At 50.5% G+C, this 22800-nt stretch overlaps 1 protein-coding gene across 6 annotated transcripts in view; it reads right to left on the bottom strand.

Moving 5' to 3' along the window:
- Positions 1-210: 210 nt before the first annotated feature.
- Positions 211-22800, bottom strand: part of CUX2 (cut like homeobox 2) — a 351667-nt gene continuing 329077 nt past the window's right edge. For all 6 annotated transcript variants that reach the window (XM_075568157.1, XM_075568155.1, XM_075568153.1 and 3 more), the window contains 5 exons: positions 22078-22237; positions 10345-10620; positions 8299-8487; positions 7183-7456; positions 211-4976 (listed from right to left, as the gene is read on the bottom strand). In XM_075568157.1, the coding sequence (XP_075424272.1) occupies positions 4151-4976; positions 7183-7456; positions 8299-8487; positions 10345-10620; positions 22078-22237 (1725 nt within the window). In that variant the 3' untranslated portion in view covers positions 211-4150. The remainder of the gene's footprint in view (positions 4977-7182; positions 7457-8298; positions 8488-10344; positions 10621-22077; positions 22238-22800) is intronic.

The following is a 22800-nucleotide window of genomic DNA, read 5'->3' as shown; positions in this document are numbered from 1 at the left end:
ACCGGGTCCCGGGACAAAATGCCTAAAAACCACAGCGTCCGGTCGCCCTAATACAAAGGAAATTCTAAGAGACGTTCAAAGCAATTTCCGTAACTGGGACCGACGGACGCGGTTATAAACGCATTCCTGGGTGGAATAATAACCCGCATTATCCCCATGAAAACGATTATACAACAACATGTTGAAATGAAACACTGGACCACGCAGACGTATAGTACAATTTCTGTATTTAGTGGCTTTTTACAGAACTTTTTTTTCCTTTTTTTTTAAACAAAGGGTTTTTTTTTTTCAGTTTATTTTACAAACTGGATACAGTACATGAGCCCACAGTAATTACATGTCCACTAATTGTATTACAACAGGATCCCTGTAACGAGAAGACTATGCTAAGTGCTTAATTCAATCCTGTTACACTGAAGTTCCACCGTACACACCACAAAGTCTAGAACAGGAGCGGGCAACGCCAGTCCTCAAGAGCTCCCAACAGGTCAGGTTTTCAGAATATCTCTGCTTCAGCATAGGTGGCTCAATCAGTCCCTGGTTCAGCACAGGTGGCGCTCAATCAGTGGCTCATTTGTTGACTAAGCCACTGATTGAGCCACGTGTGCCAAAGCTGGGATATCCTTAAAACCTGACCTGTTGGGGGGGGGGGGGGGGGTCTCAGAACTGGAGTTTGGCACTCCTGGTCTGGAAGGTAATCGGTAATGTCTTCATACGGTCCCACATACAGGTGTAGCAGGCGTGATTACCCCGTTAACGTGATATAACGTGCATTTTAACGCATTGTGCTGTGCGTTACCACTTAACCATCCTTTTTCAAAAGCGCTGCTGATAAAGCGCCAGCGTTATCGCATCACATTAACGGGGTTATTTGTAGGACCAAAATGAACTTAGAAGCAATGATATGTATAATAGGAAAAAAAACAGAGACTAAACTTTTGTATAAAAAAAACCAAAACAATTGCACCCTTTCCTTGCTGGTTCGCAGGCAAGGATTGGACATAAATCTAATTACCTCAAGCAAACAGGAGGGACCCCCTTTAACAACCCCTACAATAAATGAAGAGAAAGGACAACATTTCAGGCTTTTAAAAAAATGATTTGATCATATTTATACTTGTTTGTTTTTTATATCCTATTAAATATAATCACTGCCATTAGTCCATCGCGGCCTACCTGCACCTTCAACTGAAGGCTTAACCTCCTCCATGCTGGCAGGGCGGAGACCCAAATACACACTCTGAACACAACATGTTAACCCCTTGTTTGTTAAGATCATGGTGCCATTATTTTTGTCCTGATGGTGGCTTTTTAAAAAAAAATGTAAATCACTGTACAGAATTGTGTGCACTGCAGGAGTTGGGTCGCTGGTGGTCATAACATGCAGGTGACACGCTGGCAAAGCCCAAATATGCCACAGATCACAAGCTATATCACTGAAGGCTTTCACGGTGTCAGCGCGCTGATGAATAGGACATTGATTAACTTTTACTACCCTCAAAATTGGACATACAGCTTCATATTTGAATTTGCCCTAAACAATGTTCTATATGGGAGGGGTACTTAAGCAGAAGTAGTGATACTTGATACTTGCTGTGTGCGTATTCACAAGAGGGAACGAATGAGCTCTAAATATGAAAAGATGCGTACGCCGCCCTCGCAGGCACTTCTGGCAGCTAACAGGTTAATCTAGCGCTGGAGCGACCCACTCCAGTCCTCAAGGGCCACGACCAGGTCAGGTTTTCAGGATGTCCCTGCTTCAGCACAGGTGGCTCAGTCGAAGACTGCACCACCTGTGCTGAAGCAGGGACTGATGGTGCCTCCTGGGCTGCAGCTGGGATATAATGAAAACCTGACCTGTTGGTGGCCCTTGAGGACTGGGGTTGGCCGCCCCTGCGCTGGTGGGTGTGGGCCAAATGATGACATTCTGCGCAGGACTGGAGCGGTGAATTGGCCGCATTCTGCGCGTGGAACGTGTGCAGCGCACAGTACGGCTGAATCGGAACTCCATCGAGCCCTCTGATGCTTGGTCTAAGTGGCCCTTCAGCACCAAGACTTGGTTTGTTCTTAACTCACAGTTACACAGCGAGACTGATTGTATGGGTGACAATGATGAAGAACGGGATGGGAATGTAACCCTTTGTTCTTTTTCCTGCTGCCCGGGCCAAATGGGACACGGCCTCCATTGTAGCAGTGGCATGAATGTAAACTGTTATCAATGAATACTAGCAACAAAATGCTTTGCACAGACCAATATATATATATACACATATATATATACATATATATATATATATATACACACACATACATATACATATATATATATATACACACACATATACATATACATATATATATATACACACACACACACACACATATATATATATATATATGTATATATATATATATACACACACACACATACATTCATACACACACATACAGTGTTACAGGCATCTCAAGAGATTCATTGTGTGACCCCTTCAGCTACTACATATTAAGCCTCCTACTGGCGATGCCACGCTGCACCTACCTTAACAAGCCTGAAATCTGAGCGAACTCCATTCTCCTGCTTAGCCTCAGACTTAAACGTTGCATCAGTCCTCAAGTAGACTAGGACAATGCTGCATATTAAAGCAGGGGCGGCAACAGGTCAGGTTTTCAGGACAGCCCTGCTTCAGCACAGGTGGTTCAGTCATTGACTGGACCACCTGTGCTGAAGCAGGGATATCCTGAAAACCTGACCTGTTGGTTGCCCTTGAGGAATGGAGTTTGCCCACACCTGCATTAAAGAATGACTATTTTCTTCACTGCACCATTTGTCCCTTACAGAGAATGTCGACTTTGCTCTCTCGTTCTGTTAGATGAGATGAATGAGCCGGTTTCTCTCACCTTGAAAAGCCTCCATGAGTAACCATGAGAAGTGCCAGGTAGGAAATGGGACGTTCTAGAATTTGTTTTCACGCTAATGATCTAACTGTTGTGGATACATATTTACACTGGTAGGAATTCTTCGTTCTCTCAATGCTTGAAGTCCTTTCTTGGGCCTGTAATCTCCTTATAGCCTTGGTTTCAGGGCAACCCAAAATGTTAAAGAAATCCATGTACTTGAACATAAATGTATAATTTTAAGTGCTGTATTAAGCACTAAGGCTGGGTGCAATTAAGGTATGTGTCTGTAAGACTTTGATCACCCTAAATGTCTTTCAAACGAATGCCACCCCATGAAGTAATAATGCCCAAGCATTAAATGCTGAGTCAACTTGTAATACGTCTCCCTTCTCCTTTCACAGCCTGTTAAACTCCTCTCTGACTCTCTTGTGATCCCTTTCCTGAGCTAAAATATAGAGGTTTGGTCTTGCGATGTTCTGCTCTGTTTGCTTGGGGGTATTACTGTATGAATGCCTCATCCATGCTCACAATGACCTGCGATGGGAGCAGCCCTGGACCATGCTACTTTTTTTGTGTTGAAGGCGGATACGGCAGACATTTTTACAACATACACAACTGCACGTGACACAAATGTATCACTGGAACTAGACACAAAGTTCATGGCATCGCTTGTTCAATTTAGAGTCTTTCGGACTACAGTGCACCCCAGTCTCTTCGAAGGGTGGGAGCAATGGGGGCTGCCTTGTAGACAGCAGTGGAAACAAAACAGCTCTTCACAACGTGCTTCATTTGGTCAGTCTCATAGTGCTTCTTCATGGCTTTAAATAATAGACTTTTAATCTCATCCAGTGGCAAACGACAGGACTTCAGTATACATTTAATGATCACTGCTACATCTCTGTGGTTTTATATCTATCTCTGTTATCAAAGCAGCTCAGGCGGTTAATAAATTCCAAAGTATTATTTCATAAAATATCTAAAACGTCTATAAATATTATTATTTTTTTTTCTTAAAAGAGTTTGAACGTGAAAACGCAGTTTTTTTTTCCCCTTCTGTTTTTCTTTTCGATGGGATGTTTGAAGCACAATTTTTTTTTATTATTTTTATTCCCTCTCATAAGTTTCTACTTCACCAAACAAAAAGTATAAAATCCCCGTGTAAGCGCTCATCCCGTTTTAGTTTTTTAGTTGGTTCCACAAAGAGTTTGGTAAAAACCATCTCATTTTTCGGTAGCCCCGGAGAGGAAGCTTTTCAAAATTCCCATTCCAGGGTCTCTTCCTTATTTGCGGCCCTCTCGAGCCGGTGGATAATGCTATTTAGGTTTGCCACCTTCTCGTGTCGCCTCAGGTTGTCGGGACTACGCTTTGTAGCGGGGTGTAAAGGGGCAGTGTCGCTGGCAGGGCTGGAAGCGTGCGCCATGTCAGGCACAGTGCTAGGCGGGCACGGGGAAGTGGGTGCAGAGCGAGAGGGCGCAGGAGAAACGGACATCATGATGCCCGGGGAGGAGGCGGCCGACGGCGAGTGAAGAGACACTTCTAGGCTACAGCGCGACAATTCCAAAGTGGACTTGAAGCTGATTGGGTCAGACTGCGGTCTTTCTGCGCCTTCGTCTTCCATGTGAGGTTGCATAGAGGCGCAATCGTGCGCTGCGGACAGGCGAGCTTTATCGCACAAAGTGTTGCTTTTAATTAGAAGGGACGGGCTGTGGGATTCTTCACCGTGAGACACAATAGCCTGCTCTTCTCTAAGAGCCCTGGGTGGCTCAGCAAATACCCCATGCGTTCCTGAAGCCGCTTCAGGGCTGCAAGAATCACAGCGATCGTCCCCATCGTCCTCTGCTTTTTCCTTTTTAATTCTCACGGCGGGGGCTCCTTCCCTGGGGTAGCAGTTATTCTGCAGGAAGTGTTTGATATCATTGACCGCAGGCTTCCTGTCCCCTCCGTCGGAGCTCGGGCTGTGTGGCCTTTGACCTTTGTGAGAGTTGACCGCTGATGTGAAACTATCGCAGCTGTTTGGCTCCTGGTCGGTGTCATTGTCCTGCAAACCTTCCATCAGCATCTCTCTGCGCATGCGTGACCTGGGTGAACATACAAACACAAGGATCTCAGCTCTTGTCGTCACATACATGTCATACAGATGTAGCAGATGTTATTAGCCCCGTCATCGCAAGATAACACACACACAAACAGTGACACACACACACACAATATAATGTGTTAATACATATGTTATCTATCTCCTCAATCATTATTTTCAATATTGCCATTTACTAATTAATATTCCAGTGTTACCCCAATGCATCACGTCAACGGGGGCGGTAATGCCAGCGACATCTGTATTTACCACCTAAATTCACGGTGATTTTAAGGTTTTATTCACCTTACTGTGCAGTAGGTTGGGTAAAAGATAGCGATTACTATATAGAAAATTAGAAGTTGTTAGATAAAAAAACATTATTATGTTTTCTCGGTAAACGTAGCTCCAGTACAGTGCCCTAAAGGGGAAACAAAATGGCGGTTTCAATCTCCCAGATCATGTGGGCCAATAGGAAGCTGCAATGGCATCTGTTGTGGCTTCCTATTGGCCCTTGTGACGCGAGGGATTTAAACACCAGAAAGTACTGATACTTCCTAAACCCCGTGCTTTCCACCCTGGTAATGAAAAGAAAAAGGGGAAATACTCCTGTGAATAAACCCTCACTTTAATTCTGTTCTTTGTCTCATATGCCGCCGACCATGTACACAGCACTGTACATGGCATTTTGCCCCGCAGAGCTTACAATCTAATTTTGGAAGCATGAAGGACAGGAAGATAAAGCGACTTGCCCAACAAGGACAGCGGACACTGGCTTTGAAAGTAGGGTTACCACTGGGCGTTTATCCTTTTCACCACCGTGTATGCGCCCAGATGTGACGCGTTAACCTTGTTTGCCTAGAAAACCTATGAACTATATCAGGCATTTATTAGACGTATTACATTTGGAGTATACAGAAATTCCGAGGATGTTACTCCAATTTGGGATCAACAGTTTAGACCAGGGCAGGGCAACTCCAATGCTCCTCTAGGGCCACCAAAAGGTCAGGGTTTCAGGATATTCCTGCTTCAGCACAGATGGCTCAGACGAAGACTGGGGTTGCCCACGCCTGCGTTTAGATGCACAGCCCGTTCTCTATAAGCTGGAAGAAAACCTTGTTCATACCCGAAAATGAACTGCTTTGAATCCCAAATGTCCTTTGGGTGGACACGCCCAGAGATAGCCCTCCTTTGGGTGGACATGCCCAGAGATAGCCCTCCTTTGGGTGGACATGCCCAGAGATAGCCCTCCTTTGGGTGGACATGCCCAGAGATAGCCCTCTTTTGGGTGGACACGCCCAGAGATAGCCCTCCTTTGTGTGGACATGCCCAGAGATAGTCCTCCTTTGGGTGGACATGCACAGAGATAGTCCTCCTTTGGGTGGACATGCCCAGAGATAGCCCTCCTTTGGGTGGACACGCCCAGAGATAGTCCTCCTTTGGGTGGACACGCCCAGAGATAGCCCTCCTTTGGGTGGACATGTCCAGAGATAGCCCTCCTTTGGGTGGAGGTAAGAGAGTGGTGCCCAACAAATTCTGATGGCAGACCTCCCCCATGACATCCTGGCTGTGTCTCCTACACAGGCCTCACCCAGACCAGAGCCGAAAACCAAATGCTTTCCCACATCGCTACAGCTACAACATGCGCTATTGCCACAGTATGGAATCAGAGAAGGGTCACATCACTCTCCCCCATTAATACTGGGCTGTGTTTGGATATCCAAATGGAAAAGCGGACAAGCTTCCTTAGCAATTCATGCTTCAGATTGTAAACGGTTTGGCAGCCCTGGCGGTGTCCCGCAGGCGTTCCACGCCTGGAACCCCTCCCCACTGCTACTCTGATTAGCAGACACATACGCCGTTATTAGAAAACCAAGCACAGATATACCAGGTTGGGGCCATCCTCCATGGACCCGATCAAGGGCGAAGCAAGGCAGTCCAAAACTTTCCGAAGGCCGAGGGTACACAATGTACATCTATATCTCCCAAGTAACAAGATGAACCCCAATAGGTTGTCCTAATATACTTTGCTGGGCTATAGAATGTAATCAGGGATAATTCCTGTAGATATTTGTCAACACTAAAAACTAAATGTAACTGTACGTCTCTCTACCCCCCCTTCTTTACCCTCCTCCCCACCCCCGATTTTCTGTTATATACAATGATGCTCTGTACAGTGATACTTTGTTTCATGATCTCACTGACTGTACCTGTAGTTATGGAACCAGTTGATGACCGTGTTTGTCTTGAGATTCAGCTGGAATGAGAGCAGCTCAATTGTTTGTTGTGATGGATAAGGCTCCAGCAGATAGGCTTTCTTTAAGGCCTCTTTCTCCTCCAAGGCAAGTACCACTCTGGGCTTTTTCATCTGTAGGAGGCTGTATTCCTGTGGCTGGAGGCCAGGACTTACACACTCGGTTCTGGTGTTGGACGATTCACTGTCTGAGCCAGCACTTACAAGCCCGTATCGTCGCTTCAGATAAGCTACAAAACATACAACATGCAAATTATGAAAATACATTTCCCCTATATCATAACATATAATGAAATGCATTTAGAACCTGGCTCTACTGACCAAGGATACAACATTCTCCATGTGGCCATTGTCCCATGGGCCCCCCACCCATCAATATCCCTTCAGAAATATATTCTCAGTTGATTAAAGGTATATGCTTCATATAAGGTTAACAGGTAAATGAAGGAGCAGCTTCCCCATCTCTTGTGTGTCCGCCTTTTATAACATGGCTGTTAAGCAGGGGGTTCCCAAAGCTCCACCATTTTCATTTCAGCTCCAGGAAGCCCCTGGTTTCCAAGATACCACTGGAGGTAACACGGGGGCAATGTCCCCTCCAAGGGCAATACCATCGAGGTTTAAATATCCCACGTCACTCAGACCAACAGAGAGCTGCGCCGGCCTCAGTGGCGGCTTCCTATGGGCCACAGTGACCAGGGGGATTGAAATAATCCGACGGTACCTCTCCCGGGAATCAGGGAAACCCTGGGGCTGAAATGAACACGGTTCAGATCTGGGGACCCCCTGCTTCCCATCAATTTGCAAAAACAAAGGGGGGCCCTGAGGTGGAACTGCTGCTCTAAGCCGCCAGCGCCATCGTCCTCATTATAAGATCGCTTTGAAACACGTTACATTGTTACATTAAGACACTGATTTATAGAACCGCCTGCATTCCACCTAAAACGCCCAATTTGCATGGCTTGATTTTTCAAAACATTTTTTGGCCTGAACCCCCCCCCCCGCCCCCCCCGCCCCCCCAGCAATTACCCTCTAAAGACTTTTGGCAATTTGCTGTTAAAATGGGAAAACTCACCTTTTTTCTCCATTTTCTTCATGTCTCTGAGTTTTTCTATGTTATGCGGATCGCTCAGCCAGAGCTGCATGCGGACAAACGGCTCCCTCCCCTTGAGGCTCAGCTTGTGCCACGGTTTGGGTCTGGACAGGAGGTCTGATACAGAACCCTGCGTAAGACCCAAGATGCTCTCTCCAAATAACCTCTGACCTTTAAAGAATATATATGTGCATTATTCACATTGCAACTCTGAGGACAAACGGATGACCCGGTTCAGACGTGGGCTACGCCGCTATTTTTTAAATTGGGGTCAATTATTTGTTGACTAAAACGTATATGTCACGTCTGGGGCTAACCCCTCTCCCTTCAGCCTGCTTCCGCACAGTGTACCGGTGAGAGCAAGAGGCTTATTTGGGGCCCAGGCAAAGTGGACTCAACCCCTACATTTGGAGGAGTGGTCTTAACCCTAGTGTAGAGCAGGGGTGCTAAACTCCAGACCTCAAGACCCCCGCAACAGGTTTTAAGGCTATCCCAGCTTCAGCACAGGAGTGAGCCACTGATTGAGCCGCCTGTGCTGAAGCGGGGATATGCTTGCAACCTGTTGGGAGGCCCTTGAGGACTGGGGTTGAGCGCCCCTGGTGTAGACGATAAGTAAATCAATAATGCATTATAATGTTACAGAGGTGAGCCAGGCTGAGCTTCTCACATTGTCATTGTATGACCATTATTACAATGTACATGGGCATAAAGCGCACCGGCCGCAGTAATATACAGCAACGTATTGTGCTAAATTAAATGCGTAAAAGAGCAGTGACTCAGCTTGCCAATAATCTATTAAACATAAAGGGAATCGTCTACTAAAAAAGGCCACATATAGTGGAGTGTAAACGTTCGAAACACAGCGATATATTTGTGATCTAACACAGTGATATATTTGTGATCTAACACAGTGATATATTTGTGATCTAACACAGTGATATATTTGTGATCTAACACAGTGATATATTTCAATAACATGGTACAGAAAAAGCCTACTGAACGTATTGAGAGGTAATGCAAGCATCATGTCACGATGATAAGAAGCTCAGCCGTACACGCTTGGTTGTTGAGTAATAATGTCATCTGTATGGAAAGCATAGTCACACTGTGAGAAGTAATAATACAAAGCACATGGTATTGAATGTAAGCTCCCTAGGTCACGGGAGGCCAGTGCACTTCTCAAGGGCCACCATCATGGTTTGAAGGATATCCCTGCTTCAGCATAGGTGGCTCAGCCATTATAACCACACCCCCTGTCCTGAAGCTGGGATATACAGAAAACCCTGACCTGTTGGTGGCCCGTGGCGACGGGCGGTTGGCCGCCCCTGACCTGAGTGTACATACAGTATATATGGCATATGGTATATATGACTGTGCCTTATAGGAAAATAAATCTAAAATACAATGATTGCGATAATGTGAATTCTTATGCAGGAGGCGGTGATGTAATATACAGCCCTGCAAGTGGAACGGGAAGGATACCAGCCACACAAAGAGAAATTGCTGAACAAAATCTGGTTGGTTGGATCCAAAAGCAAAATACGACAGAGTTTATACAGAGCTCAGATTCCGATTACGCTGCTGGAACAGACTTAGAAAAAAAGCATATTCCGCCCATGAATTAACCAATAAACATTTCCATGTCTGTCCCATCACTACACATCGCGTCTGATGGATAGAAGGTTCAGGAAGTTCACAGAGACCACAAACCACAATGCAGCAAGCACGTTAGAAGGCAGAACGTCTCGGGCTAGTGACCCCTCGTTAGAAGGGATGTGGTGTCTTTGATACTCGAAGTAGGAGATAGGCTGAAAAAAAAGCATTGAGATTCATTACTAATCTTTTTGGCTTCTGCTTTTTCTGGATCGGCACAAACACTAACAGCTGGAAGGATTAGTAATGAATCTCAATGCACTTCCAGGGTCCCCGTGTTTGTAGCAACCCCTCAATGGCAAAACCTAAAATACGTCTTCTACGTGACCCCCGTGATGTTCACAGGATGATATCACAACATTGTCTGCTCGTTACCTAAGTTGTTGTCCGTCAGCACCTCTTTCACCTTCTTAGTGATGGAGTAGGTGTCCAGTTCAGGAGACATGGCCACTATCTCCTGGATACCCGCCGCTGTATGGTGGTTGGGGCGAGGCTTCCCACTTAGTGATGCAGTTGATCTGCTTCTCTCCGGCTGCTGATTTTCTTTGCTGCTCTCCAGGGATAAGAGAAGAGGCTCGGGAGGACTCTTCTGTTCTGGTGGGCTGGGCGGTGGGGACGGGGATGAATGAGACTCAGAAGGACTTCCTGTGCCTACAAAGAAAGAAAAAAACAGTATGAATCTATCATTGACGATCACATTCCCTCTTAGTCAACTAGTATCATCATAACGGCCCACCTCTGCGTCCCAACCTTATCCTCTGCCTCCCAACCTTATCCTCTGCGTCCCAACCTTATCCTCTGCGTCCCAACCTTATCCTCTGCGTCCCAACCTTATCCTCTGCCTCCCAACCTTACCCTCTGCCTCCCAACCTTATCCTCTGCGTCCCAGCCTTATCCTCTGCCTCCCAACCTTACCCTCTGCGTCCCAACCTTATCCTCTGCCTCCCAACCTTATCCTCTGCGTCCCAACCTTATCCTCTGCGTCCCAACCTTATCCTCTGCGTCCCGACCTTATCCTCTGCCTCCCGACCTTATCCTCTGCCTCCCAACCTTATCCTCTGCCTCCCAACCTTATCCTCTGCCTCCCAACCTTATCCTCTGCGTCCCAACCTTATCCTCTGCGTCCCAACCTTATCCTCTGCCTCCCGACCTTATCCTCTGCCTCCCGACCTTATCCTCTGCCTCCCGACCTTATCCTCTGCGTCCCAACCTTATCCTCTGCGTCCCAACCTTATCCTCTGCCTCCCAACCTTATCCTCTGCCTCCCAACCTTATCCTCTGCGTCCCAACCTTATCCTCTGCCTCCCGACCTTATCCTCTGCCTCCCGACCTTATCCTCTGCGTCCCAACCTTATCCTCTGCGTCCCAACCTTATCCTCTGCCTCCCAACCTTATCCTCTGCCTCCCAACCTTATCCTCTGCCTCCCAACCTTATCCTCTGCCTCCCAACCTTATCCTCTGCCTCCCGACCTTATCCTCTGCGTCCCAACCTTATCCTCTGCCTCCCAACCTTATCCTCTGCCTCCCAACCTTATCCTCTGCCTCCCAACCTTATCCTCTGCCTCCCAACCTTATCCTCTGCCTCCCAACCTTATCCTCTGCCTCCCGACCTTATCCTCTGCCTCCCAACCTTATCCTCTGCCTCCCAACATTATCCTCTGCCTCCCAACCTTATCCTCTGCCTCCCGACCTTATCCTCTGCCTCCCAACCTTATCCTCTGCCTCCCAACCTTATCCTCTGCGTCCCAACCTTATCCTCTGCCTCCCAACCTTATCCTCTGCCTCCCAACCTTATCCTCTGCCTCCCAACCTTATCCTCTGCCTCCCAACCTTATCCTCTGCCTCCCTCTGCGTCCCAACCTTATCCTCTGCCTCCCAACCTTATCCTCTGCCTCCCAACCTTATCCTCTGCCTCCCAACCTTATCCTCTGCGTCCCAACCTTATCCTCTGCCTCCCAACCTTATCCTCTGCCTCCCAACCTTATCCTCTGCCTCCCGACCTTATCCTCTGCCTCCCACCTTATCCTCTGCCTCCCAACCTTATCCTCTGCCTCCCAACCTTATCCTCTGCGTCCCGACCTTATCCTCTGCCTCCCAACCTTATCCTCTGCCTCCCGACCTTATCCTCTGCCTCCCGACCTTATCCTCTGCCTCCCGACCTTATCCTCTGCGTCCCAACCTTATCCTCTGCGTCCCAACCTTATCCTCTGCGTCCCAACCTTATCCTCTGCCTCCCAACCTTATCCTCTGCGTCCCAACCTTATCCTCTGCGTCCCAACCTTATCCTCTGCCTCCCGACCTTATCCTCTGCCTCCCAACCTTATCCTCTGCCTCCCAACCTTATCCTCTGCCTCCCAACCTTATCCTCTGCCTCCCAGCCTTACCCTCTGCCTCCCAACCTTACCCTCTGCCTCCCAACCTTATCCTCTGCCTCCCAACCTTATCCTCTGCCTCCCAACCTTATCCTCTGCCTCCCAACCTTATCCTCTGCCTCCCGACCTTATCCTCTGCCTCCCGACCTTATCCTCTGCGTCCCAACCTTATCCTCTGCCTCCCGACCTTATCCTCTGCCTCCCGACCTTATCCTCTGCGTCCCAACCTTATCCTCTGCCTCCCGACCTTATCCTCTGCGTCCCAACCTTATCCTCTGCCTCCCGACCTTATCCTCTGCCTCCCAACCTTATCCTCTGCGTCCCGACCTTATCCTCTGCCTCCCAACCTTATCCTCTGCCTCCCGACCTTATCCTCTGCCTCCCGACCTTATCCTCTGCCTCCCGACCTTATCCTCTGCCTCCCAACCTTACCCTCTGCCTCCCAACCTTATCCTCTGCCTCCCGACCTTATCCTCTGCCTCCCAACCTTATCCTCTGCCTCCCGACCTTATCCTCTGCCTCCCAACCTTATCCTCTGCCTCCCGACCTTATCCTCTGCCTCCCGACCTTATCCTCTGCCTCCCGACCTTATCCTCTGCCTCCCGACCTTATCCTCTGCCTCCCGACCTTATCCTCTGCGTCCCGACCTTATCCTCTGCCTCCCGACCTTATCCTCTGCCTCCCGACCTTATCCTCTGCCTCCCAACCTTATCCTCTGCGTCCCAACCTTATCCTCTGCCTCCCAACCTTACCCTCTGCGTCCCAACCTTATCCTCTGCCTCCCGACCTTATCCTCTGCCTCCCAACCTTATCCTCTGCCTCCCAACCTTACCCTCTGCGTCCCAACCTTATCCTCTGCCTCCCGACCTTATCCTCTGCCTCCCAACCTTATCCTCTGCCTCCCAACCTTATCCTCTGCGTCCCAACCTTATCCTCTGCCTCCCGACCTTATCCTCTGCGTCCCAACCTTATCCTCTGCGTCCCAACCTTATCCTCTGCGTCCCAACATTATCCTCTGCGTCCCAACCTTATCCTCTGCGTCCCAACCTTATCCTCTGCCTCCCAACCTTATCCTCTGCCTCCCAACCTTATCCTCTGCGTCCCAACCTTATCCTCTGCGTCCCAACCTTATCCTCTGCGTCCCAACCTTATCCTCTGCCTCCCAACCTTATCCTCTGCCTCCCAACCTTATCCTCTGCCTCCCAACCTTATCCTCTGCCTCCCAACCTTATCCTCTGCCTCCCAACCTTATCCTCTGCCTCCCAACCTTATCCTCTGCCTCCCAACCTTATCCTCTGCCTCCCAACCTTATCCTCTGCCTCCCAACCTTATCCTCTGCGTCCCAACCTTATCCTCTGCGTCCCAACCTTATCCTCTGCGTCCCAACCTTATCCTCTGCCTCCCAACCTTATCCTCTGCGTCCCGACCTTATCCTCTGCCTCCCGACCTTATCCTCTGCCTCCCAACCTTATCCTCTGCGTCCCGACCTTATCCTCTGCGTCCCAACCTTATCCTCTGCCTCCCAACCTTATCCTCTGCGTCCCGACCTTATCCTCTGCCTCCCGACCTTATCCTCTGCCTCCCAACCTTATCCTCTGCGTCCCGACCTTATCCTCTGCGTCCCAACCTTATCCTCTGCCTCCCAACCTTATCCTCTGCGTCCCGACCTTATCCTCTGCCTCCCAACCTTATCCTCTGCCTCCCAACCTTATCCTCTGCCTCCCAACCTTATCCTCTGCCTCCCAACCTTATCCTCTGCCTCCCAACCTTACCCTCTGCGTCCCAACCTTATCCTCTGCGTCCCAACCTTATCCTCTGCCTCCCGACCTTATCCTCTGCCTCCCGACCTTATCCTCTGCGTCCCAACCTTATCCTCTGCGTCCCGACCTTATCCTCTGCCTCCCAACCTTATCCTCTGCCTCCCGACCTTATCCTCTGCCTCCCAACCTTATCCTCTGCGTCCCGACCTTATCCTCTGCGTCCCAACCTTATCCTCTGCCTCCCAACCTTACCCTCTGCCTCCCAACCTTATCCTCTGCCTCCCGACCTTATCCTCTGCCTCCCAACCTTATCCTCTGCCTCCCGACCTTATCCTCTGCGTCCCAACCTTATCCTCTGCGTCCCGACCTTATCCTCTGCCTCCCGACCTTATCCTCTGCCTCCCAACCTTATCCTCTGCCTCCCAACCTTATCCTCTGCCTCCCGACCTTATCCTCTGCCTCCCAACCTTATCCTCTGCCTCCCAACCTTATCCTCTGCCTCCCAACCTTATCCTCTGCCTCCCAACCTTATCCTCTGCCTCCCAACCTTATCCTCTGCCTCCCAACCTTATCCTCTGCCTCCCGACCTTATCCTCTGCCTCCCGACCTTATCCTCTGCCTCCCAACCTTATCCTCTGCCTCCCAACCTTATCCTCTGCCTCCCAACCTTATCCTCTGCCTCCCAACCTTATCCTCTGCCTCCCAACCTTATCCTCTGCCTCCCAACCTTACCCTCTGCGTCCCAACCTTATCCTCTGCGTCCCAACCTTATCCTCTGCCTCCCAACCTTATCCTCTGCGTCCCAACCTTATCCTCTGCCTCCCAACCTTATCCTCTGCCTCCCAACCTTATCCTCTGCCTCCCAACCTTATCCTCTGCCTCCCGACCTTATCCTCTGCGTCCCGACCTTATCCTCTGCCTCCCAACCTTATCCTCTGCGTCCCAACCTTATCCTCTGCGTCCCAACCTTATCCTCTGCCTCCCAACCTTATCCTCTGCCTCCCGACCTTATCCTCTGCGTCCCGACCTTATCCTCTGCCTCCCGACCTTATCCTCTGCCTCCCAACCTTACCCTCTGCCTCCCAACCTTATCCTCTGCCTCCCAACCTTATCCTCTGCCTCCCAACCTTATCCTCTGCCTCCCAACCTTATCCTCTGCGTCCCAACCTTATCCTCTGCCTCCCAACCTTATCCTCTGCCTCCCGACCTTATCCTCTGCCTCCCGACCTTATCCTCTGCCTCCCAACCTTATCCTCTGCCTCCCGACCTTATCCTCTGCGTCCCAACCTTATCCTCTGCCTCCCAACCTTATCCTCTGCCTCCCAACCTTATCCTCTGCCTCCCAACCTTATCCTCTGCCTCCCAACCTTATCCTCTGCCTCCCAACCTTATCCTCTGCCTCCCAACCTTATCCTCTGCCTCCCAACCTTATCCTCTGCCTCCCAACCTTATCCTCTGCGTCCCGACCTTATCCTCTGCCTCCCAACCTTATCCTCTGCCTCCCAACCTTATCCTCTGCCTCCCAACCTTATCCTCTGCCTCCCAACCTTATCCTCTGCCTCCCAACCTTATCCTCTGCCTCCCAACCTTATCCTCTGCGTCCCAACCTTATCCTCTGCCTCCCAACCTTATCCTCTGCCTCCCAACCTTATCCTCTGCGTCCCAACCTTATCCTCTGCCTCCCGACCTTATCCTCTGCCTCCCAACCTTATCCTCTGCCTCCCGACCTTATCCTCTGCCTCCCAACCTTATCCTCTGCCTCCCGACCTTATCCTCTGCGTCCCAACCTTATCCTCTGCGTCCCAACCTTATCCTCTGCCTCCCGACCTTATCCTCTGCGTCCCAACCTTATCCTCTGCCTCCCGACCTTATCCTCTGCCTCCCGACCTTATCCTCTGCGTCCCAACCTTATCCTCTGCGTCCCGACCTTATCCTCTGCGTCCCAACCTTATCCTCTGCGTCCCGACCTTATCCTCTGCCTCCCGACCTTATCCTCTGCCTCCCAACCTTATCCTCTGCCTCCCAACCTTATCCTCTGCCTCCCGACCTTATCCTCTGCCTCCCGACCTTATCCTCTGCCTCCCGACCTTATCCTCTGCCTCCCAACCTTATCCTCTGCCTCCCAACCTTATCCTCTGCCTCCCAACCTTATCCTCTGCCTCCCAACCTTATCCTCTGCCTCCCAACCTTATCCTCTGCCTCCCAACCTTATCCTCTGCCTCCCAACCTTATCCTCTGCCTCCCAACCTTATCCTCTGCCTCCCAACCTTATCCTCTGCCTCCCAACCTTATCCTCTGCCTCCCAACCTTATCCTCTGCCTCCCAACCTTATCCTCTGCCTCCCAGCCTTATCCTCTGCCTCCCGACCTTATCCTCTGCCTCCCAACCTTATCCTCTGCGTCCCAACCTTATCCTCTGCGTCCCAACCTTATCCTCTGCCTCCCAACCTTATCCTCTGCCTCCCAACCTTATCCTCTGCGTCCCAACCTTATCCTCTGCGTCCCAACCTTATCCTCTGCCTCCCAACCTTATCCTCTGCCTCCCAACCTTATCCTCTGCCTCCCAACCTTATCCTCTGCCTCCCAACCTTATCCTCTGCCTCCCAACCTTATCCTCTGCCTCCCAACCTTATCCTCTGCCTCCCAACCTTATCCTCTGCCTCCCAACCTTATCCTCTGCCTCCCAACCTTATCCTCTGCCTCCCAGCCTTATCCTCTGCCTCCCGACCTTATCCTCTGCCTCCCAACCTTATCCTCTGCGTCCCAACCTTATCCTCTGCGTCCCAACCTTATCCTCTGCCTCCCAACCTTATCCTCTGCCTCCCAACCTTATCCTCTGCCTCCCAACCTTATCCTCTGCCTCCCAACCTTATCCTCTGCCTCCCAACCTTATCCTCTGCCTCCCAACCTTATCCTCTGCCTCCCAACCTTATCCTCTGCCTCCCAACCTTATCCTCTGCCTCCCAACCTTATCCTCTGCCTCCCAACCTTATCCTCTGCCTCCCAACCTTATCCTCTGCCTCCCAACCTTATCCTCTGCCTCCCAACCTTATCCTCTGCCTCCCGACCTTATCCTCTGCCTCCCGACCTTATCCTCTGCCTCCCGACCTTATCCTCTGCCTCCCGACCTTATCCTCTGCGTCCCAACCTTATCCTCTGCCTCCCAACCTTATCCTCTGCGTCCCAACCTTATCCTCTGCCTCCCAACCTTATCCTCTGCCTCCCAACCTTATCCTCTGCGTCCCAACCTTATCCTCTGCGTCCCAACCTTATCCTCTGCGTCCCAACCTTATCCTCTGCCTCCCAACCTTATCCTCTGCCTCCCAACCTTATCCTCTGCCTCCCAACCTTATCCTCTGCGTCCCGACCTTATCCTCTGCCTCCCAACCTTATCCTCTGCCTCCCAACCTTATCCTCTGCCTCCCAGCCTTATCCTCTGCCTCCCGACCTTATCCTCTGCGTCCCAACCTTATCCTCTGCCTCCCAACCTTATCCTCTGCCTCCCAGCCTTATCCTCTGCCTCCCGACCTTATCCTCTGCCTCCCAACCTTATCCTCTGCGTCCCAACCTTATCCTCTGCCTCCCAACCTTATCCTCTGCCTCCCAACCTTATCCTCTGCCTCCCAACCTTATCCTCTGCCTCCCAACCTTATCCTCTGCGTCCCAACCTTATCCTCTGCGTCCCAACCTTATCCTCTGCCTCCCAACCTTATCCTCTGCCTCCCAACCTTATCCTCTGCCTCCCAACCTTATCCTCTGCCTCCCAACCTTATCCTCTGCCTCCCAACCTTATCCTCTGCCTCCCAACCTTATCCTCTGCCTCCCAACCTTATCCTCTGCCTCCCAACCTTATCCTCTGCCTCCCAACCTTATCCTCTGCCTCCCAACCTTATCCTCTGCCTCCCAACCTTATCCTCTGCCTCCCAACCTTATCCTCTGCCTCCCAACCTTATCCTCTGCCTCCCAACCTTATCCTCTGCCTCCCAACCTTATCCTCTGCCTCCCGACCTTATCCTCTGCGTCCCAACCTTATCCTCTGCCTCCCAACCTTATCCTCTGCCTCCCAACCTTATCCTCTGCCTCCCAACCTTATCCTCTGCCTCCCGACCTTATCCTCTGCGTCCCGACCTTATCCTCTGCCTCCCAACCTTATCCTCTGCCTCCCAACCTTATCCTCTGCCTCCCAGCCTTATCCTCTGCCTCCCAACCTTATCCTCTGCCTCCCAACCTTATCCTCTGCCTCCCAACCTTATCCTCTGCCTCCCAACCTTATCCTCTGCCTCCCGACCTTATCCTCTGCGTCCCGACCTTATCCTCTGCGTCCCGACCTTATCCTCTGCGTCCCAACCTTATCCTCTGCGTCCCAACCTTATCCTCTGCGTCCCAACCTTATCCTCTGCCTCCCAACCTTATCCTCTGCCTCCCAACCTTATCCTCTGCCTCCCAACCTTATCCTCTGCGTCCCAACCTTATCCTCTGCCTCCCAACCTTATCCTCTGCGTCCCAACCTTATCCTCTGCCTCCCAACCTTATCCTCTGCCTCCCGACCTTATCCTCTGCCTCCCGACCTTATCCTCTGCGTCCCGACCTTATCCTCTGCCTCCCAACCTTATCCTCTGCCTCCCAACCTTATCCTCTGCCTCCCAACCTTATCCTCTGCCTCCCAACCTTATCCTCTGCGTCCCAACCTTATCCTCTGCGTCCCAACCTTATCCTCTGCCTCCCAACCTTATCCTCTGCGTCCCAACCTTATCCTCTGCCTCCCGACCTTATCCTCTGCGTCCCAACCTTATCCTCTGCCTCCCAACCTTATCCTCTGCGTCCCAACCTTATCCTCTGCCTCCCAACCTTATCCTCTGCCTCCCAACCTTATCCTCTGCCTCCCAACCTTATCCTCTGCGTCCCAACCTTATCCTCTGCCTCCCAACCTTATCCTCTGCCTCCCAACCTTATCCTCTGCGTCCCAACCTTATCCTCTGCCTCCCAACCTTATCCTCTGCCTCCCAACCTTATCCTCTGCCTCCCGACCTTATCCTCTGCCTCCCGACCTTATCCTCTGCGTCCCGACCTTATCCTCTGCCTCCCGACCTTATCCTCTGCGTCCCAACCTTATCCTCTGCGTCCCGACCTTATCCTCTGCCTCCCGACCTTATCCTCTGCCTCCCAACCTTATCCTCTGCCTCCCAACCTTATCCTCTGCCTCCCAACCTTATCCTCTGCCTCCCAACCTTATCCTCTGCCTCCCAACCTTATCCTCTGCCTCCCAACCTTATCCTCTGCCTCCCGACCTTATCCTCTGCGTCCCAACCTTATCCTCTGCGTCCCAACCTTATCCTCTGCCTCCCAACCTTATCCTCTGCCTCCCGACCTTATCCTCTGCCTCCCAACCTTATCCTCTGCCTCCCGACCTTATCCTCTGCGTCCCGACCTTATCCTCTGCCTCCCGACCTTATCCTCTGCCTCCCAACCTTATCCTCTGCCTCCCAACCTTATCCTCTGCCTCCCAACCTTATCCTCTGCGTCCCAACCTTATCCTCTGCGTCCCAACCTTATCCTCTGCCTCCCAACCTTATCCTCTGCCTCCCAACCTTATCCTCTGCGTCCCAACCTTATCCTCTGCCTCCCGACCTTATCCTCTGCCTCCCGACCTTATCCTCTGCCTCCCAACCTTATCCTCTGCCTCCCAACCTTATCCTCTGCGTCCCAACCTTATCCTCTGCCTCCCGACCTTATCCTCTGCCTCCCAACCTTATCCTCTGCCTCCCAACCTTATCCTCTGCCTCCCAACCTTATCCTCTGCCTCCCAACCTTATCCTCTGCGTCCCAACCTTATCCTCTGCCTCCCAACCTTATCCTCTGCCTCCCAACCTTATCCTCTGCCTCCCAACCTTATCCTCTGCGTCCCGACCTTATCCTCTGCGTCCCGACCTTATCCTCTGCGTCCCAACCTTATCCTCTGCCTCCCAACCTTATCCTCTGCCTCCCAACCTTATCCTCTGCGTCCCGACCTTATCCTCTGCGTCCCAACCTTATCCTCTGCGTCCCAACCTTATCCTCTGCGTCCCAACCTTATCCTCTGCGTCCCAACCTTATCCTCTGCCTCCCGACCTTACCCTATGCGTCCCGACCTTACCCTCTGCGTCCCAACCTTATCCTCTGCCTCCCGACCTTACCCTATGCCTCCCGACCTTATCCTCTGCGTCCCGACCTTATCCTCTGCCTCCCAACCTTATCCTCTGCCTCCCAACCTTATCCTCTGCGTCCCAACCTTATCCTCTGCCTCCCGACCTTATCCTCTGCCTCCCAACCTTATCCTCTGCCTCCCAACCTTATCCTCTGCGTCCCAACCTTATCCTCTGCCTCCCAACCTTATCCTCTGCGTCTCAACCTTATCCTCTGCCTCCCAACCTTATCCTCTGCGTCCCAACCTTATCCTCTGCGTCCCAACCTTATCCTCTGCGTCCCGACCTTATCCTCTGCCTCCCAACCTTATCCTCTGCGTCCCAACCTTATCCTCTGCCTCCCGACCTTATCCTCTGCCTCCCGACCTTATCCTCTGCCTCCCAACCTTATCCTCTGCCTCCCAGCCTTATCCTCTGCCTCCCAACCTTATCCTCTGCCTCCCGACCTTATCCTCTGCCTCCCGACCTTATCCTCTGCCTCCCAACCTTATCCTCTGCCTCCCAACCTTATCCTCTGCCTCCCAACCTTATCCTCTGCCTCCCAACCTTATCCTCTGCCTCCCGACCTTATCCTCTGCCTCCCAACCTTATCCTCTGCCTCCCAACCTTATCCTCTGCCATCTATTCTGATCTCTGCTGCTCACCTTGTCACCCACATCGGCTGTGTCACGGCCTCTAAGTGGATGAACCTATTTTGAATCCCCGTGTCTGTTACCTGTGACCTTCGGCTAGTCTCTTTACCTCCCAGTGCTCCAGGCAAACATTAGATTGCAAGCCCTTCGGGACAGGCATGTAAAGCACTGTATACACGGCACTGCTATATAAGAAACAATATATATCAACCTCGGGCTCTGCTTCACCCTACTGAAATCTTTAAGCTGGCTTCCCACATATTATTGCATCAAATACAGCATTTCTGACTCTCCTTCAAATCTTTACACTGCTCTACCCCTCGGTGCATTTAATCCCTCCCCAATTACTTAAACGCAAAAATATTCTATTAAATACCCCTAAATTATATACATTTTTTACAAACGACAAAAATTGCCAATGAGCCCACAGAGCTCATAGTACAGTAATTCTACTTTCTGTCATTTGAAAACAGTACCAGTTCCTTTGACCAACTAAGACTTCATACACTAGTTACTGCTCATCTCTGTACTTTCCATAGCTCCTCTACTGTATGTACAAATGTGTAGGTGCTTGTGAGGGAGTATATAAGAGGAAAAGGAGTTAAGACGTTAAACTCCCTCACTGTGTCAGGTATAGGAGACCACACCCTGGCTTTCAGGTCTGATAGGGTGTTTAATTAACTCTTGATTGGAAGAAGGGTCTATAAGACACAGCAGCCTCCCTGCCTCAGTGTTCTCCCAGCCTGCAAGGAAGCAGGGTCCCCAGTCTGCTGGGAAGCGGGTCCCCAGTCTGCTGGGAAGCGGGCTGCAGTTGCCAGAAAGGATTGCCTGGGAACAGCTGGGACTCACATCCAGCACCAAAGATAACGTTTTCTAAGCCTGTAAGAAAGCCGGGCGTCAGTTCCCAGAGGGATTGCCCGGGAATAGCTGGGACTCTAACCCAGTCTAAAAAGTAAGGACAGTTTGATCTGTGGGCAGGTGTATGCTGCGTAGGTTGACCTTTTAAACTGCTGACCAAGTGTGTTGTAGACAGTTTTCCCAGTCTGGGAAATAAAGGACTTTTATTTGAAGACAAACTACTGTGTGGACTCCTCACTGACCCCATCTAAAAGGCCAGTCCGCCACAGTGCTATATTAACAAATCAAAGTCCTAATATCCATACCTTGGGATAGGACGGGTTGCTGGATAAGCCCTTGCCCAAGTTGATCAGTCAGCCATAGCTGCATGCGAATGAAAGGCTCGCGACCTTTCTGGGTCAGCTTACTCCAAGGTTTGGGTCTGGAGAGCATGTCACTTACGCTGCCTTGAGATAAACCAAGGACCTAAACGAAGGAAAGTACACTGTATAAAACACATTCTCAGTTTGTTTCTCTCTTACCCATTTCTAAATGGATTACATTTTAGAGCTTGGGAAAGGGAGTCTTCGGAAAGCCTCTTTGGAGACCAACCAGGTCTGACTACAAGCCAGTCAGTAATGGCGATGTCACTGGGACGTGCCCACAGAATGTAACAGGTGAGTGTACGTAGGATTATTACAATGCTTGTGTATTCACTGTCTTATCATCAATGACAATTACCAGTGACCATTGCTAAAAAAGTGGAAACCTACACAGCTAAGTATTATCTTATTGAAGAGATGCCCAGGACTATAACACCGGGCTGTGTTATGGTCCCGTTTAAAGCAATAATCTAGTCCGTGACACTGCAGTAGTGTTTTAAGCCCTAAATCGTAGTGACCGCAGCTTCAATGCACCAACGCCTTCCTGTGCCCCCTCCTTCAGGAAAGAGATATTGGGAATAGACACACTGGGGAAGAAGGGGTTGGGAGTGGGGCTGCAATCAATGTTTTTAGTTAACCCGGTGTCAGAGTGTATACAGACACCGT

This window comes from Ascaphus truei, chromosome 13 (assembly GCF_040206685.1).
Source record: "Ascaphus truei isolate aAscTru1 chromosome 13, aAscTru1.hap1, whole genome shotgun sequence".
Lineage (NCBI taxonomy): Eukaryota > Metazoa > Chordata > Amphibia > Anura > Ascaphidae > Ascaphus > Ascaphus truei.
Note: the sequence above shows the minus strand (reverse complement) of the source record. Positions and strands in the feature narration are given on the sequence as shown.